General features: G+C 41.1%; 1 protein-coding gene across 1 annotated transcript in view; it reads left to right on the plus strand.

The window, feature by feature from the left end:
- The first annotated feature begins 11,155 nt into the window (after positions 1–11,155).
- Positions 11,156–18,739, plus strand: part of LOC124717213 (zinc finger protein 135-like) — a 182,080-nt gene continuing 174,496 nt past the window's right edge. The window contains exons 1-2 of the mRNA XM_047244000.1: positions 11,156–11,926; positions 13,926–13,994. Of these exons, the coding sequence (XP_047099956.1) occupies positions 11,264–11,926; positions 13,926–13,994 (732 nt within the window). The 5' untranslated portion in view covers positions 11,156–11,263. The remainder of the gene's footprint in view (positions 11,927–13,925; positions 13,995–18,739) is intronic.

Consider the following 18,739-nt stretch of genomic DNA (forward strand, 5'->3'; position numbering starts at 1 on the left):
AGGGTCTTTTTGCGGTCGCAACAAAGTCGGAGTTTTGATTTTTTACCGGATTCCTGATATTTACGGTACACTCGTGAAATGGTCGTACAGGGAAATCCCCACTTCATCGCGACCTTACAGATGCTGTGTCCCATCGCTCGTGCGCCGGCTATGGTTCAAATGGCTCTGAGCACTATGGGACTTAACTTCTGTGGTCATCAGTCCCCTAGAACTTAGAACTACTTAAACCTAACTAACCTAAGGACATCACACACATCCATGCCCGAGGCAGGATTCGGACCTGCGACCGTAGCAGTCGCGCGGCGCCGGCTATAACACCACGTTCAAACTCACTTAAATCTTGATAACCCGCCATTGTAGCAGCAGTAACCGATCTAACAACTGCTCCAGACACATGCCTTACACGGGCGTTACCGACCACAGCGCCGTATTCTGGTTGTTTACATATCTCTCTGCATTTGAATACTGCATGCCTATGCCAGCTTTTTGGGGCTTCTGTGTAGTATATACAGGCCTTTATATGGGAGGAAAACAGCCTTAGAAGAAAGGTAAAGAAAGTCGTGAAAAGTCAGGGAACGTATTACTGTATGACTATGTACATCGAAGCAGTAAAAGCAGTTAATTTATAACTGAATGACGGCTGCAGATGCATCTAATGAAATTATGAAGAGTACTTCGCTATAGCCGGCCGCTGTGGTCGAGCGGTTCTAGGTGCTACAGTCCGGAACCCCGCTGCTGCTACGGTCGCAGGTTCGAATCCTGCCTCGGGCATGGAAGTGTGTGATGTCCTTAAGTTAGTTGGGTTTAAGTAGTTCTAAATTTTAAATTACATTTGCCTAACTTTTTGAGTTAACCGGTGTGAACCCTCCAGGCTGTTAAAATATTTACACTCAACATCAAGTATTGTACTGCCAACAAAATATTATTTTGTGAAACTATAATTATAAGCACTGCTGACCTAGTGTAAACATAAGTTTACGGTTCCCCCTACATGAGATTTACATTTTGTGTGCCAGAGGATGATGTCAACAGGTAATGCAATATTTGAATTTTATATTACAATACTGAGAAAATTCATGAACAGAGTAATTAATTTGCTTACCAGTTGTTTCATTTCGCAGTAACTGCAAGCTTGCAGAATTAGTCAGATTCATGTAAAGAACTTGCATTTAGATCCAATGTAGGATGTAGTGGGCTTCTTGAAACTCGTATTGGATTTTTGCAAGTTGTGTTATCTGAAATCAAATCATGCAGTTGACAATAACGCAAAAAAACATTAGATTAGAGCTACTTTGTATGCAATTCACATTTTGAAGTGTCGATGTTGATTAATCTGCAGTGCTCAACTCCTGATATTTTATGTAATTTATCATCTGATGGACTACAGCTCAATGAGTTGCACACAGTTTAACTAATTTAATTCAACAAGAAAATTGTTTGCATTGAGCTTACGCATGAGACACAACATATCTGTAAATGAATACATCATTTGAAACTACTGTGTTTCATTACGAACAAAAATGGAGCGCTAGAATATTACAACATTCACTTTTGAGATAACTGTACGAAGTGCTACCGTATAATGACTTATTTTAAAGTAGTTTTCATGTTTCTTACCTGTTGGATGTGTCTCCACAAGCAATGGCACGCTTACTTCAGACATTTGTGAATAGAGATTTATAATCTGAAAACAAAAGTGACACTTTTAAGTAGAGATTATTGTAGAAAACATGGAAGAACAGAGTGAAGATCTTACTTCTCCAGTTACTTCCCCCTCCCCCTGTATTACACATAGATGCTAGAGATAATTGTAAAGCCATAATTATATATTTAAAAGCAACTGTTACTTACATATTTAGGAGACATTAAATGACAACAGCCTCTAGTTAAGACATGACCCATAAGTACATTAATTATACCCCAGCAATATAAAAAGGTTTATGGCTGTCCACTATAAATGTTGACAACCTATTCTCCATGTGTATTCCTCAATAAAATATTTAATTACCGCCTCATCATAAATATGGTAGCCTATTTGTATATGGAAAAAAAGAAGCAGCAGAAGTGGAGGAACAAACCGTGTTCAATAATTCAGTAAATGTACTATAGTTACCGTAAAACAACCATTGCCACTGTAGTGAATTAATCATTCTGAAATTTAATTACGACAGAGAGCTAGCCCGTAAATAGCACACCTCAGAATTATCGGCAAAATTAAACTCCGTGACGCCTGTGTTGTCGCTGGTTGTTGCAGTCTCTGAAAAGATGACATGACGTTCATTATTTTAAAAAGCTGCTTGCCTTTCAAAATAGTTACTACATTAGCTGCCGACGAAAAATTCATCATCTACCATATTGGACGGAATATTCTTACCTAGAAACGTTGCGTCACGATCAAAATGACTAGTGTGGCCATCTGAAGGAAGTTTAATTACATTGTGTATTTTTGTATACACAATTACAAATTTATGTTGGACAAAAGGCCCACCGCCAGTCTGGTGCCTATGCTGCCTTAATGCAGTATAATATTTTCTGGTCTCTTTCTTTAGCGTGTCATATATCTGTCGCAGCTCATCACTGGTTCTGCTTGATGTTGTTTGTGAATTATAGAGATCGCATACTTTCTCCCATGCTTTGTTCTGAAATTTGGAAAGATATCTTATTGGTCAAACGACGAAAACTTAATCATTTAACCAATTTCAAGAGATACTTCATTATACATACATTACAAGGTTAGTTAAATGTTTTGACTGACTTTTTCACTACATGACACTGCACCCGTTTACTTGTTCTCTCTTATGCTTCTGAAATCGTGAACGATATCGACAAGCTTTAATACGTCTTCCAGGGAATAGTTTTGAGCTCTCGATCGCTTTTCACTGATTTTAATCGAGCTCTTTTTGCAGACGACGAGACGTAAATAAACTTCAAAAACGCACGAAAATACCCAGAGTGCTCTTCTGCTGTTGCCAACTTAACTGAACGAGATCGCTATTCCAGGATTAACTAATCTGAGAATCAAATGGCATCGTACAACGCGCTGTCAAAGTTAAGCCCGGTCCACACGCAACGATTTGTCTGCGCAGATGTCTGTACATGCAAAAGATCGCTGCAAATGTGGTGTGTTCACACGACACAAACCCCAATCTAGTACTCGCCCGCCATCTGTCGGTGTAGAAAAGAAATCAGTGGCAAGCGACTACGCTCCCCGTAAACGTCAAAAATTTAATTCAGTTATTCTGAAATATAGAAATGGAGGAAGTTCTGTTGTGGTCTGTGATCGCAACTTGTGTTGCAAAAAACATTCAGACCAACCGCAGGAAACAGTGAAAGCGGTCAAAATGGTGTAGACAGTGGCTGCTAAAGCGAAAGCAGTTTTCTCACATAAATTTACTGCGAGATTTGCAAGGCGAAACTTAAGAAAGCCAAGCAGATCAAAATACTATAACGTTGGCTGGTATACTTGATCTACTCCTACACCAGATCTTCTAGATTTCTGAACTTTGGATAACTCTTTTCGGTAAACAGTTCGCAACGAAATTTTTTTTTAATTACTGTTTCTCTGTTTACCGAGGCGTCAACTGCCCGCAATTTTTCAATTAGAGCATTGTATGGTGCTGTCTTTTTGTCTCGGTCACTATATTCTGTACTCTAATCTTCCACAAACATGGGTGGTTTCTACATATTTCAATGAATTCACTAACAAGCTCTCGAGAACACTGACGAGTTATCAGCCATTTTAATGCCCTGTGCGCACAAATTCGAACACTAGACTGAGCAAACAGCTGTTTCGCGCCAGATTTGCGGCGATCTCCTTTCCACACGCTCCAACTCGTCTGCGCAGATGCGGTTTGAACCCACAGATTTGAGAGGTTTCGCTCAAACCTCCAACTCCAACTTCCAGGTTTGCACACACCTCAGGTTGGTGCAAATCTTCTGTCCACACGCAACGATCTGTCTGCGCAGATGTGATGTGCGCAGACATTTGCGCAGACAGATCGTTGCGTGTGGACGGGCCTTTATACCGTGGTTAACTTATTCGGTGGTTAGCTAACCTTGGATTTAACCGGACGTTGTACAACCGGCCCAGAGTAAAATTTCATGTGTGAAATAGAATTACATAAAATAACGATAAAATAAAGTATGCACTCCTAGTTGTGGGAATAAAACATGAAACAATGCCTTGCCCGCGAACTGACGTTCGGTCTCGTTTCGTCCACCCTTGGGCTGACGGGCAACGCCGGCCCGTCGCACACCGATCAACATGTGGCCCAGCTCGGCCCTTGCAGTGACGTCACGGGCCCGTTTCGTCCGAGGCTGCTGAGGCACAGGGCTGAGAAGTGCGCTCACAGACAGTGAGACGGGCCGCTTTGCAGGACTGGGGAGTGGTCTTCTTTACTCCTAAGTATTATAGGATTTGTCATCTTAATACAATGAAAGTAGGTAGCTCAACAGTATATTTGTGGTACGGGCAACGCACGCATGCGTTCGTCTCGAACAGATCAGCAGCTGTGGTATAAACTATACACAGAAGTAACAAGGACTCCAGAAATCGCATTATAGAGATTTTAATGTTCAGATGTACTCGTTACATTAGTTATTTCTTAACCACTTGCTCAACAAGTTTCGCTATGCGACGAAGAGGCAGTACTGATGGAACACATAAGTTGGCAGCAATCGAAAACAAAGGACAGTCAACACGAAATGTCCCAGTGTGTCGTAAGAGTACTCACTGCGTTTAAATGCGACACATCTTCCGAAACACGAAAAACGAATTTCGAAAACCATTTTTGACTGTCGTATTTACTTGTTAAGGTCTGAAGCGGATTTGGTAGCCCAGTTAAATATGGCGCCTGGAAAACGGCTGTTACAGTGTCTGATGTAGTCAGCACCATCGCTGTTTCTCTTCGATCAGACGAGGTGTTAACAGCTTCGGTGTAATTTTTCTATTTATTCTTTACTGTACAAAAAGCCTCTCCGTCCACATTAGCCGAACATTTTTAAAAATAAGACTAAACCTGACAGCCCAAGCACATTTCAAAACCGGTTGAGTTTACATGGGAGCGAAAATCGATTGCGGAATTGGAAAACAAGCAACCAGAAGTGGATTTCCAAAACAGATTTTGAGGTGTTTACATGATAACCTTGAAGCGGTATTAGGAAATCTATTTACGAAATACGGTTTTGGGAGCCCCATGTAAATGGGGTCATGACAACCCAGAAGCGGTACGATATTGGGGAAACTGGTTTAAGAAATCCGGTTTTGGGAGCCCCATGTAAACGCAGTGATCGTTCACCTTCCACCTATGGTTTCATTTGAGTCTGAAGTGAATTAGTTATCATCGGTGAAAATGAAGTTACCCCAAAATATGATACCGTATGACATAATAAAATAAAAGTAAGCAAAGTATCCCAATTTTATATCAATCATTCCAAGACAATACGATGCAGTTGGGCGGTTGAAAATTATTGCTAATAAATCCCCGTAAACCTCCATTTAAAAAATGGCCAGATGTTGGTTATCTCCCTTAAAACCATGTGCAAATGATGGTCGCCCTAGGTGCGCATAGTAAATTTTCTGAGCTCGCACGCATTATTACACTGTGAATTGCAACAGTTTTCTGCGGAATTGAATTAATAGTATAGAGATTTTATGTATTGCTGCAAAATACGTTGGTTGAGTCTAAGGGCATGCCCGGACAGATTTTTCTATTTAAAAACCGGGTCAATGGAAGCGTCCGATTCCACCCGTCTGTTGTGTTGTGTGACGACATTGCAAGGTGAGAAACAATATACTTCTGATAAGATGTTGATGCTTTTAAAAAGAAAATCGCATTATGCAAGGAACAAATTCGCACAAAAAACAGCCTCCGTGTTCCTAAGTTCACTAGCGTTGAAGAAAACGCGAGTTCTGAAGAATTCATTGTGACCTCGATGGAATTTCGAGGATAGTTTTCTAATTGTTTTGATGACATTGCCGACTTACATCTGTTTTAGAGACCTTTTGCCATTTTAGTTGAAAGTGCCATTGCTCATGACCAGATGCAACAGATAACTGTAATGTAATTCTTCTGAGATAAATTCTTTCACGTCAAAACTGTCCAGAAGGACTAAGTTTCCAGCTTTGCACGCCTCTCCAATGAGCCTGCATACGTGATAAAATATTTAGATTAACATATGTGTTCGGAAGGCGTTTTTGGATTTTGAAACTAAAATAAGTCACGATTAAAGTACGCGGCAACCTGAGAGCGAAAAATATGTGTAACTATTGCGTCTGTCCGTATGCCACCAATTTGTGGCAGATAAACGTTAGGTCTTCAGCTCGCCATAAATTATTTAAATAATACTGAAATTTGTTTTCTTAGTGATCTATATTGTTGAGAAATATGAAACCAAGTGGTATGCCATGCGATTGTATTGTCATCAGAATGCGGTGCGTTCGCAGTTTCTGCTTCCTCACGCTCAGACGGCGAGGTCTGGCTGCAGGGGAGCTGTGCAGCCAGGCGGGAGAGGTGCCGTTGCCGCTGCCGTTGTCATGACTGGACTTCAGTCCATGTATTCTGAAGGGCCGGTGGACTTCGCCTAATGCCCTCTGTCTGACTTTTGGGTTTGTTAACATGATGGGGTTTGTTCGTGCATGTATAGTTGTAAGTGTGTTGTGTGAGGGGATCATGATTTATACCCTAAAGTGTCGGGATATTGTGTTTTTAGGATGTTTGTAGTTGATGTGGAATGGGTTTGAGCCCAGTGATGATATCAGTTGGTAAGGTGATATTTCGGCAGTTTCGTAAAATGTTTGTGTTCTCAACTGTATTATAGACGATACAGTGGGCATGTTTGTATCTCTGTGTATAGTGGCGTTTGAGACGAACCATGGCGCGTCTGTGATGATACAAAGTGCTTTGTTCTGAATGACTCGCAATTTGCGTATGTGGGTGTCAGCAGCCATACCCCAGATCTCGCAGCCGTAGAGTAGAGCTGGAAGGACCACCATCTTCCAGATTTTTAGCTTTGTTTGCGTGGTCAGCCCGTTTCCTTTCAGGAGCGGGTAAAGCTGGAAAAGTCGTCCTGAGCCTTTGTTGCTCGCGTTTGTGATGTGCTCGCTCCAGAGGAGTTTGCTGTCAAACTTTAGCCCTAGGTATTTGATTGTGTTACACCAGGGAAGGTCGTTGTCTTCGATCGTGATCTGCCGGTTTGGTGGCCGTCTTTTGGTTGTAAACGTGATGGCGTTGTATTTCGTAAGCATTGATTTTAGTTTTCCAAAGATTGTACCATTGCGTAATTTCGTCAAGGTGCCTTTGGAGATTGTATACTATGTAATTTAGGTTAGAGTGACTGGCGTATACGGCCGTGTCGTCCGCAAAGAGAGCTAATTGGGTGTTGTCCGTTTGGGGTATATCAATGGTGTAAATGCTGTAAAGGACTGGGCCAAGTACGAAACCTTGGGGCACGCCTGCCTCTATGGATTTGAGGTTGCTCTTGTGTCTTTCCAGGTTTACGTACAACTTCCTATCGCTTAGGAAGGACGACAGTATTTTAAGAATGTGGTGTGGGCAGCCATAGTTGTGTATTTTGTATAGCAAGCCGTAGTGCCATATGCGGTCAAAGGCCTTTTCTATATCTATAAATACGGCGCCCGTACTTTGGCCTTCGGCTCGTGCCTTGCAAATCTGCTCGACCAGCGGGTGGCCTGAGCTATTGTGCCATGTCCGGCGCGAAATCCAAACTCTTGTGGGATGGTTATATGTCTGGAGTGAGGTGAGGATAAGGCATTCGCGTATTTTTCCTAGGATACAAAGGAGGGAAATGGGACTACGGTTTTGTGGGAATACGGGATTTTTTCCGTGTTTGGGTATGGTTATGACCTTCGCCGTTTTCCAGGAGAATAGGGAGTATGTATATTTAAGACAGGAGTTGAATATGTTTATTAGGATAAGGATGGCTGAGGGGGGGGGGGGGTAGGTTTTTGAGCTGGGGTGGCTTGATGCCGTCAGGACCGGGGGATTTGTTGTTGCCGAGCCCTTTGATGGCCGAGCAGATTGTTGTTCTGTCACAGGTTGAAAAATTTTGTCCGAGCGTCTTCGTAAAATTCTCGGAACTGTGCGAAGGACCGTTTCATCGTGGTCATCTGCCTCGTCATCAGTGACGATGTTTTCCATGAACCGTAGTTCCAAGGAATTTGCCGTGGCCTCCGCTTTGTCGTGGGGGTCGTAGACTAGACCGTTTTGGCCGTTGATTTGGCGGACTCCTTACGCGACTTGATTATGCGCCAGAACTTTTGTGGATTATTCCCGATTTCGTGGAGAGTTTGTTCCCAGAGAGAGCTTCTGAACTCAGCCAAGAGTACCCTGATTTCCTGGGCTAGACTGTTTACGATTCTCCTGTCTTCAGGATCGCGGTAAGCCTGCCACCTTTTACGGAAACGTTTCTTTGTGCGTAGTAGTTCCTGAATTTCTTCAGGTAGGTCCTGCCTTCTATTTAGATGGCGTGTTCTGGTGGATGTTTGTATGTTGCACTCGTTAATCATGTGGGTGAAGTGGTCCACGGCTTGATCTATACCCCTACGGTTTGTGAGTCTAGGTGGTTCGGTGGTATGCTGCCTGACTAGGTCCTTGTAGCTGTCCCAGTCGGTGCTATATGTGTAATAGACTTTGTTGTTTCGGTTGTGTCTGGCTCCTGTGATTTCGATACCAACAGGGCCGTGGTCAGAGTCTATTTCTTTTATAACCACTGGGTCGTAAGCCCCGTTGAAGTTTTTTGTTACAAAGATATCTCGTATATCGGGTCTGTGGTCTGGATTTTTTGGAAAGTGGGTCGATTCGTCAGGCGCTATTATAGTCACATCATTGTGGTTTTGCACATAGTTGTACAGCGTGCCACCACTGTTGTTGTTTGCGAGGCAACCCCACGTCCTGCTTTTGGAGTTCAGGTCTCCAGCCACAATGACTTTCGGCCCTAGTCCTAACAGGGAATCCAGGTCTCTGACAGTTATGTTTCTTCCTGGAGGGTGGTAGCAGCTACGAGAATGACTAATCCCTGATCGAGCTTGATTTCTATGGCAGACGCCTCCATTCTTTCGAGTGGAGGGACTTCCACCACTCTGTGAGCAATGCTGTTTTTAATTAGTATTAGCGTTCCGCCTTTTGGACGGTCCGCTCTGTCTTTTCGATACATGGAATAGTTCCTAATCGCTAGATTTTGGTCGGGGTCGAGGTGCGTCTCTGTTAAGAGAGCTATGTCAACTCCCATGTCATCCAGAAAATGTTCTAGAGTATGCTTTTGTCTCAGAATGCCGTCAGCATTCCAGTTTATTATGTACAGATTGTCTACTGTATTAAGGTCCGTCGAAGAAACTTAAAACTACAGACGCTAGTACTATCAGCTTCGAGATCTTGTCAGGTGTTTGTTGCCTGAAGCTGTGCCATAGTGTTTTTTATTGTCGTGGCCACTTTGGCCAGATCAAACGAAGTGAAAGTGAGTAGGCTGGTGATGCCTTGTAGTTGCGTCAGGGTTCATTCCCGCTGTGGGGAAGTGCGTGTAGTGCGGCAGACGTATTGTCCGCCGGGCTGGCTGCTGCGCGACAGCCGTTACCTGTGTTTGCTGCGGTACGCTCCCTTTGGGTACCCTTTTAAATAACCGTGGGTACACTCCCACGGCTTCTCAACGTCGGGAAATTTGTGGTGTTTATGGCTGGGGCTGGTTTTTGTTTCGGCTTTCCAGCTTCTCGTTTCGAGTTGTTTTTCATGGCTTGTGCCATTTCAATGTATTTCGGGCATTTCCGGTAGCTTGCTGGGTGTTTCCCCCGCAGTGTACGCACGTTGGATCTTTGTCTTTGGGTTTCAAGCACAGAGAGGATAGATGGGGTCCTGCGCATTTTACGCAACGTGGTTCAGCTCGGTAGTTGCGGCTGCCGTGGTTGAACCGCTGGCAGCGGTAGCACTGCGTTGGGCCATCTTTCCTTCTGTAGGATTCCGTCGTAAAGGCGTTTTACTTTGTAGATTTCACCAGCATTTTCACCTTTTACAATGGTGGCTATGAAGTTTGGTAATTTCACGAGCTGTGATTTTCCATTTATTTCTCGGTATTCACGCATTTGAATTACGTTTTCGACATCAAAGTTGAGTTCGGTCAACGCATCTTTTATTTCGAGCGGCTCCGCAAAGTCAGGGAGATATTTAATGACTACTTTTTGTAGTCTGTTTGGCTCTAGGTCACACGTGTGATATTGCATACCGCGAAGGGCGAGGTGTTGCCGGACATAAGCGGTAGTCGTCTGGGTTGTCGAGTTGGAATTTAACAGTGTCCCCTTTGTATCTTGCTTTTGAGCCCTGGTTTGATTTCCTTGACGAAGTCAATATAGCCTTTTGTCTGGTAACTAATGATGGGTGGTGCGCGGATTTTCTTTGAAGACGCTGTTGCCCCAGGGCGGGGAGCGTCGCCTGCGTCGTGTGTGAGTTCACTGAATCTGTTTGAAGTGGGGACATTTGCCACTTCCATGTCCTCCTCGTCATCGTCAGGTAGAGGAGTGACCATTGCTGCAGCCACGTCCTCCGTGGCTTGTTTTTTGCTGCTGACAGCAGACATGCCTTGTTCGCCTTCGGGTCTGTGTGTCTTTCTAGTGTGTTTTTTGTGTGTCGTGTTCTGTTTTCGGCGGTCCCTAGCGGTACCACGCTCGACTGTAGTGAATGGTTGATCTGTTTGGGTAAGTCAACGTCTGGCATTGGGGAAAGTTACCAGACAGCACGCTGGGATTGCCAGTTGCACCTTGGCTGTCACCGTAGGGTATCCGGACCCTGGCTCGGAATCATCCCTATCTTCGGTCGAAGCAGAGTGGGAGCTCTGCTGCGTGGTGTCGTGATGTTGGGAAGACTCGACAAATTTGCTCACGCGCATCACGACGAAGTTACGACTAGCATCATGAATAGCTAAACTCAATGACAATTTTGCCCGTAAACGGGCAATAAACTAAGCGCGTGTATTTCGCGGCGTTCGCACACCGTCTTGTTCAGTGTGCGTCGTCGCAAATACAATAACCAACACCGGCGAGCGCACGCCGTTTCACGGCAGTCACGTGCGTCGGCGGAGAATAACGTAGTAGCGGCGATCAGACCAGCGTTAGCGCAGTGCGTCCGAACAGGTCGCCGTCGCAGCCCAGAATGCGGTGGCCGGCTGGCGCAGGAGAGCTATGCATGCGTGCTAGAGCACAGTTCGCGTGCCGAATTCTCTGTCGTCGCTACAGGTAGTACGCGATCTTGTGAAAACAATGATGGCGCCGAGTGACGGAAGTAAATCGTGTGTAAAGTGCCAAAAAACAGTTAATAGCAGGGAAATAGCTTTAGTGTGTGGATTATGGTGTAGAAAATCATTCCACAGTGATTGTGTAGGCCTTAGTAACAGAGCGGCCCGTGCAGTGTCGTGTTCTAAAGAGCAAATTAAGTTTCATTGTGAAGCTTGCGAAAATAGGTTAGGTATCGAACTTGTCAGAGGAAAAGAAGCTCATGAACCTAAAAGCTTAGAGAACAATGTAAACAGTTGCTTACTGGAGCTTGTAGAAAATCTTCTCAAGTTAACATATGAAATATCACATGATAACTCGGCAATAAATAGAAAGCTAGATACAGTTCTAAGTTCAAATGCAAGATTGGAAGAGTATTTATTACAGTCCCTAAAGCGTTACGAAAAACGTAGTGGAGAAACCCCTGCCAACAGTGTAGTGTGTAAGGAAAGTGATCCTATTAGACGAATAACTGAAATTAATGTGGTAAACGACACAACTTCACATAACCAAAGTGGAAATGGTAAACAAATGTGCTGTCCATCAGAGCATCAACAAACTGATAACAGTTCGCTGCATATTGCAAGCGATCTCCCCAGACATTTAACTGATGGTCAACAACAAAACGTTGCAGAAGCATGCAGTTCAAATGTAAGTAGGGAACAATCCAATGAATTAGAACGAATGTATGAAGTGATTTAAAATGTAAAAGTAACTTATCACGTAATCAAAAATACTCCATGTAATTAAAATATAACAAGTGTGTGCTACGATAGAAAGTATTATAACATTCATGCGAATCCTAGAGACGAAACCCCAACAAAACATTCCATTTATTCTTTTACCGTTGATCCAAATAAAGAATCGTGTATCTGTGGGACGAGTTGTGCATTACAAAGTAACAGTTGGAAATTGAGGTACTTTGACAATACATGTCAACGGTAGCCAAGTGCGCTAATAATTACAAACAGTAACATAACATGTGCAATGGAACAAAATATTCCAATAATTACAAACTTGAGCTTTTACCACATTGAAACTGATATATGAAACAAAATTTTAGGTGTCTCAAATTAAAAGTTATAAAATGGCAAACATTAAAATATGTCATTAAATGGACCATAATAAGTACAGTGGTAAGGCAGGGCATAATATTCATGTACAAAGTGGTAATAATGATTATTATATGTATAGTGCTTCGTTGCTAAATTACAATGGATAAATATTAATTAGAAAATCATCAAGACACACATTTTGGCATTACACTGGTAAGGTTTTGTGCAAGATGGTAATTTACCCCCTTTTGTTCAAGGCTCAAGTTTTTACTGTCTATATCCAAGTTGTGTTTTCATCTTTTGATCTTGTTTGTTTACATTGAGTGAGGCTCTTAAGTACAAAGCGCATAACGTATAGGATATACTGTGAGGTCATTGTTTTATCATTTATTATTGTTGTTAATGATTTCATCATTTTATAAAAGGATTTCTGCATAGGCTTCTTTCCAAGAAGTACTGTACACAGCAAAAGGAGATGATGTACATCTTTGCCAATGAAACAGCTCATTTCATGAGTAACAAAGGGGAAAATATATGTTGAGACTATGGTTGAAGAACATAAGCGTGCAAAAGTGCACTTGCAAACAGAATGGAAGCTCACTATCGGAGAATTCTAATGCACCTGGAAATCTCAAACATAGAGCTCCATTAAAACAATTGTTGGTACAGGAGATGACTCAGGCATATTCTACGGCAGAAAAAGATCATTGTTAATCCCTTGTTTTATTTTGTATTAACACCTCCTGATCTCGCACTGTAATGTTTGGAAAATGGATCTTTCATTTGGCGGTTTATTGTGCAATTTATTCCTTATACAAAATTCTGTTTTGTTTGTATTACCTTTGAAAATGTAACTCCAAACTGGCTCTTGTTCTATGAGTGTGTATGGAACTCCTAGTGAAGTAGCATACTTAATGATGTTTTCACTGATACACACAACAAATTGGAAGAAGTGCTAACTTGGTTCAGTAAGGATATCCAGTTTTTTAAATAGTTCTTGACAATGAATCTCACTACTAATTTTAGTTAAAATTGTTACCGTCCTCAGTTAGAAAATAGTGCCCATGTTTTGTACTTTTAAACCCCAAAAAAGAATCCATATGTGAGAACTAAGTGGACATAGGAACAGTTTGTCACCACATGATGGCTGTTGTTATGAATTGAAGATGGAGTCTGATGAGTCTAAAATGCTGACAACGTTCTATATGCCAGTCTCTTTTTTTGTGTTATTTCCATGTCAACTGACTGTCAGTATTCATCCTTAACTAGTTCGTGTTCATTACACAGTATATATGTTTGTCATCTATGTGTAAGGTGACATAATTGTTTTGCCACTGTATGGAAATGTGCATGCTTTTTGTTTTCTTTGTGTTCAGTAAAGAGTATAACATTAAAACTTCCATTTGGCAGCCCTGCCCCTCCTTAGAAAATATTAATTGCAAAGGGCACCAAATTATATAGAACTGGCTCTCTGTATGTTATTTGCTACTCATTGCACAAAAAAGAAAAAAGTTTTGTGGTGGTCATGACATAACTTAAACAAGTCTGTGGCATTTGTAGTTCACACAATAGTAACTTGGTGCACTCCTTTTCAGTGTCTGCAAGAGTGGGGGGTGCCTGATGACCACAGTGGTACACAGGACGCACGAAGCATCTTTAAAGAGGTGAGGGCAGCTTTACTTTTGTATTCTTCCTATGCTGCTGTGAATAATTGTATTACGTAACATAGAAAGGCAGTTTATTACTTATTTTCCATAAAAAAACAATACTTTTATTTTATTTTCAACAGGTGCTACAAATCATGTCATATCTTGCAGGAAACAATTACAGAAACACAGTGCATTTCAATTATTTATAGATTGTATGGTGCAAAGAAAGATAGTCTACCTTTCTGAGAGGCATAATGTATTACTATAAAAACACCTATTAGTAAGAAACACCTGCAGAGCAACATCCACATGGGTACTAAGGAAGTTCGTTAAGCAATTTGATACTCGTGTCATAGAGCCTGTTGTCTGTATCTTTTGTCTGATGTCATGCAAGGCAATAAACGCAATCAGCGGAAGTGTGGTTACAGTGTAGCTGGTATTTCCATTTTGTGGTGCAGTTGGCAATTTTTGTGCCACAAATAATGCATTTCAGTGTCACAAATTTAAACAGTACTTGTAGGTGCCACCCTAACTACAACCTCACAAATGTCGGCATATTTGGGGGGGAGGGGGCGGGGGGATGCGACTGTGAATATTTAACATAAGAACCACTAAAACGTTGTGTGGAATATGTACGGAGCCAATTCCAAGTGGTCAGCAAGTGTAAGAATTATATGTAGGTGTAGGCTACTAAATTGTAGGAAGTGCATCTACTAACATAAATCATTTAGAAATCCCTGTACAGTGCACTGAAAATTATGATGTAAGAAAAATATGTTAAATACATAATGGCAGTAGTAAACTGGTGGCATTGACTGGCTAGACAAGATGACAGATTCATTGGGAAAATAGGACTTGGTGAACATTGACATGACTTCGAGTGTATGAAATTATGTGGCGGCATAATGAAATTCAGTTGTGTAGAAAGCTTTCATGAGAAACAATGTACCGTAAAATTTAAGTTGTACTCCTAGGTTGATGCCTAACCACTTTCTTGCAAATTGGGATGTTATTGAAACAACCCACTGAGTTTTGAAATGATCAGCACAAATGTATTTTAGAGATTGAACAGCTACATACACACATTTGCACCTAATCTACACCTTTGGCTATGCTACAGATCAGTCCATCAACACAGCTAGTTTTCCTACATTTACATTTGTTGGCTTTGCCTTCTCACAACCAAACTGTAACATTCTAATCTTACCTAGCCCTCGAGCTACACTACAAACCAGCCTGTCACAACATACATTTTTTTTTTTTCTATTTCACACATGTACTAAAATAGGTGCTGCTTCAATTGGTTTGTGACACTACTTTGTACTTAATTTGCTAGAGGTGGCACCTACCAGTAGGACTGTGCAATGTGTGTGTGTGTGGCATTGGAAGAGCAGCTGGATGAGTTTACCACATTCCACTGACCACAAAATTTTCAGGATTTAAACTCAATCGAGAATCTGTGGGACAATGTCAATCGTGCTGTTCGCGACAAACCTAGCACAGCTGGCTGCGGCACTGCAGTTAGTATGGCTCTGTGTCCCCATTGATACTTACCTGGGCTCCACTGACATTCTTCCTGAACATCTCGTTGCAAAAAGTGGTTATTCCAGCTTCTGACATATCGTCACATTAATGTGATTGGACAGAGTTTTTATCACGCTAGCAAAGATTTTATATCTACAGTAGGGTGTCCATTCGTCCTGTTTTTCCCGGGACAGTCCCGTTTTTTACCAAAATGTCCTGCTGTCCCGAAAATTTTTTTGGGGACACTCAAATGTCCCGTTTTTTTATGATTCCGCGTAGCTAGAGTATTTTACGATACTGGTTGTTTGACTTGCTATGAACTGCGCAATTATTTACGCTAGGAAGTGTGTAATAACTTTCAGCATATCCCAAACATGTACCGAACTGTCAAAAATCGCAAGTAATTTTAAACGCACTACAGGCTACAAATAACAACGAAGATTCTTCTCTTCTAACTCGATCCACTGAATCCATCCTTTCGGTCCAGGGACACTCTACACCACTGATACTTGCTCTCTGGCTTTCGTCACCACACTGTTAGTGTTTTGCACTGTGCAATGACTGTTTCATTATACAAAAACGAAAGTGTAATTTTATCAGCGATATAAAAAGCGAGTTTCCTTTTATCACTGGTAGTGGAGAAACTGTAGAATGTACGTTGTGCAGATCAAAATTTGCTATTGGTCATGGTGGAAGGTCTGACATTGTGAATCACATTAAGATGAAGAAACATCGCATGAGTGATCAAATGAAAAGAGCAAATAAATGCGTGAGTAACTCACGTAAACTTAAAATCAGTAACAGAATTGCATAGGCAGTTGGCATCACAAGAAGCTACGTTTGCATACCACAGTGCAATGCATAACCATAGCTGTAAGTCAATGGACTGTACTACAGCAGTTGTTAAAAAACTTTTCAATCCTAAATTCACATGAGGACACACAAAATGTAATGCAATCATTTCAAATGTTATTGCACTGTATGCAGCTCAGCAGGTTTTAAATGAACTGAAAAGTGTTTGATTCATTTCTGTAATGATTGATACATCGAATCATCTGGATTTGAAGTTGGTTCCTCTCCTTATCAGGTATTTTCACACTGAAAATGGCGTCACTGTGAAAGTGCTCAAATTGGTTAATATAGCTGGAGAAACTTCAGGTTTACTTCAGAATTATGTGTTGGAGGTCTTAAAGAAATATGATCTTGAGGGAAAGATGATTGCAGTTTCTGCAGACAACAATAACACTAATTTTGGTGGTAAACAGAGGAAAGGAAAAAACAATTTGTTCTATAAACTGCAACAGAACACAGTGAACAATATAGTAGGTGTTGGCTGTCCAGCACATGTTGTGCACAATTCTTTACAAACTGGCTCAGATTGCCTACCCACCGACTGCCAATTAATTGTAAACAAAATCTACCAGCATTTCCACATACATACAGTAAGGGTTGAATCTCTGAAGTCATTCTGTAAGTTTACTGAAACTGAATACAAAACTGTACTTGGGCACAGCAAGACAAGGTGGCTGTCTCCGCTACGAGCATTGGAAAGAATTGTAGAGATATTTCCTGCTTGGAAATCATATTTCATTTTCCTTGATTAGTGTCCTGTTATCCTTAAACAATTCTTTGACAACTCTGTGTCTATTGTTCTTCTACATTTTCTTGTTAGCCAGATAAAACCTTTCTCCACAACAATTAAATGTATTGAGAAACAAGAAATCACAATAGTGGAAGTTTATCAAGAAATAAACAAATTGTTGGGCAAATTACAATGTAGAAAGTCTGAAAGATTTCTCACATTCGTTGTACATGAGACTCTTAAGAAAGCTGGAAGAAGAGGGTGAAATTACTGCAGAACAATTTCATATTTATGCTGACATCTTCTATGACTCCTTCATTGAGTATATTATAGAATGGTGTTCACCATTTCTCGCACCTTTTAAAGCATTTGACTGGGTTAGTACTGAAAATGAGCAGCTACAGTGGAAGGATATTCAGGACTGTTGTGTTTTTGTTAAAAGTATTGTACCAAATTTTCCTGTTTATGAAGACGAACTGTTCGATGAATTTTCATGTGCACAGAATGTCATAGAAAGTGAAGAAGGAGACAAAGCAAGTGTTAGTGCAACGTGGTGTAAAATATTTGCTTATTTCAAAAGGAAAAACATTAACATGAAAAACATGATTCATTTGGTGGAGTTTTGTCTGGCACTTCCTGGGTCAAATGCTGCTGTGGAATGTGTGTTTTCGTTAGTGAACTCTTTGTGGTCAGGTGAAAAAAACAGAATGAAAGTTGAAACGGCTAGGGCCTTGCTCATTGTCAAAACACGCTTTAATGGTGTATCGTGTACTGACTTTCATGATACAGTTTGAAACGAAAATGCAATTCTTGATAAAGTACATAAAAGTGAAAAGTATGGCGATAGTGTGGCAGAATAATTGTAAAAAGTGATTTGGGATCATCTGAGTGCAGGTTGTAAAGGTAAACTTGTATGTGTATTAAATTTAGTCAATACAATATTTGTGTCCCATTTTTTGTTCATTGTCCCAGGTTTTTCTCTAATTTATTTTAAATGTCCCCTTTTTCGATGAAAGTGAAATGGACACCATAATCTACACTGAAATTATGGTGTAATGGGATCTTCAGCTGCATCGTCTGACCACAGCACTGCCAATTTTCCTTCTTTACCAATTCTGTTTAGCCTAAAGAGTTGCAACTATAATGGAAGTAGTAATTGAAAAGCAAAATGTACAACCAAAATCAAAACTTTTCCGTATGATTAATTTTGGAATCACCTACCATAAATTTCATAATAATTCACTTTCTTCTCTCCACTTCATCATCAATGTATAATTAAACAAGAGTTAAGCAGATTTTTGAACTTGTTCATTCCCTGCATAGATCATTGCATAGCTGACCATGCCCCTTCTGTAGTATTAGTGTGTGCACTTGCATTTCAATCTTTGACAATAATTTTATGGTTCACTGTCAAGCCTTGTTATCACATTGAGAAGAGTGTTTTCTGTTCTTTTGTAAATGACTTCAAAGCAGCACTTCTTGCAGTATTTTACACACCACCCAACATCAGTTTGCTTAAAACATGATTATCTCTTCCTGATTCTCTTGCCAAACATGTATTTGTCAGTCCCTACAACACAATCCAAAACAGACTTTGTAGCAAAAGCTATTCTAGTCAACAACAGTATGCTTTGATAAATGTAGCAGTTAAGCA

This window comes from Schistocerca piceifrons, chromosome 9 (assembly GCF_021461385.2).
Source record: "Schistocerca piceifrons isolate TAMUIC-IGC-003096 chromosome 9, iqSchPice1.1, whole genome shotgun sequence".
Lineage (NCBI taxonomy): Eukaryota > Metazoa > Arthropoda > Insecta > Orthoptera > Acrididae > Schistocerca > Schistocerca piceifrons.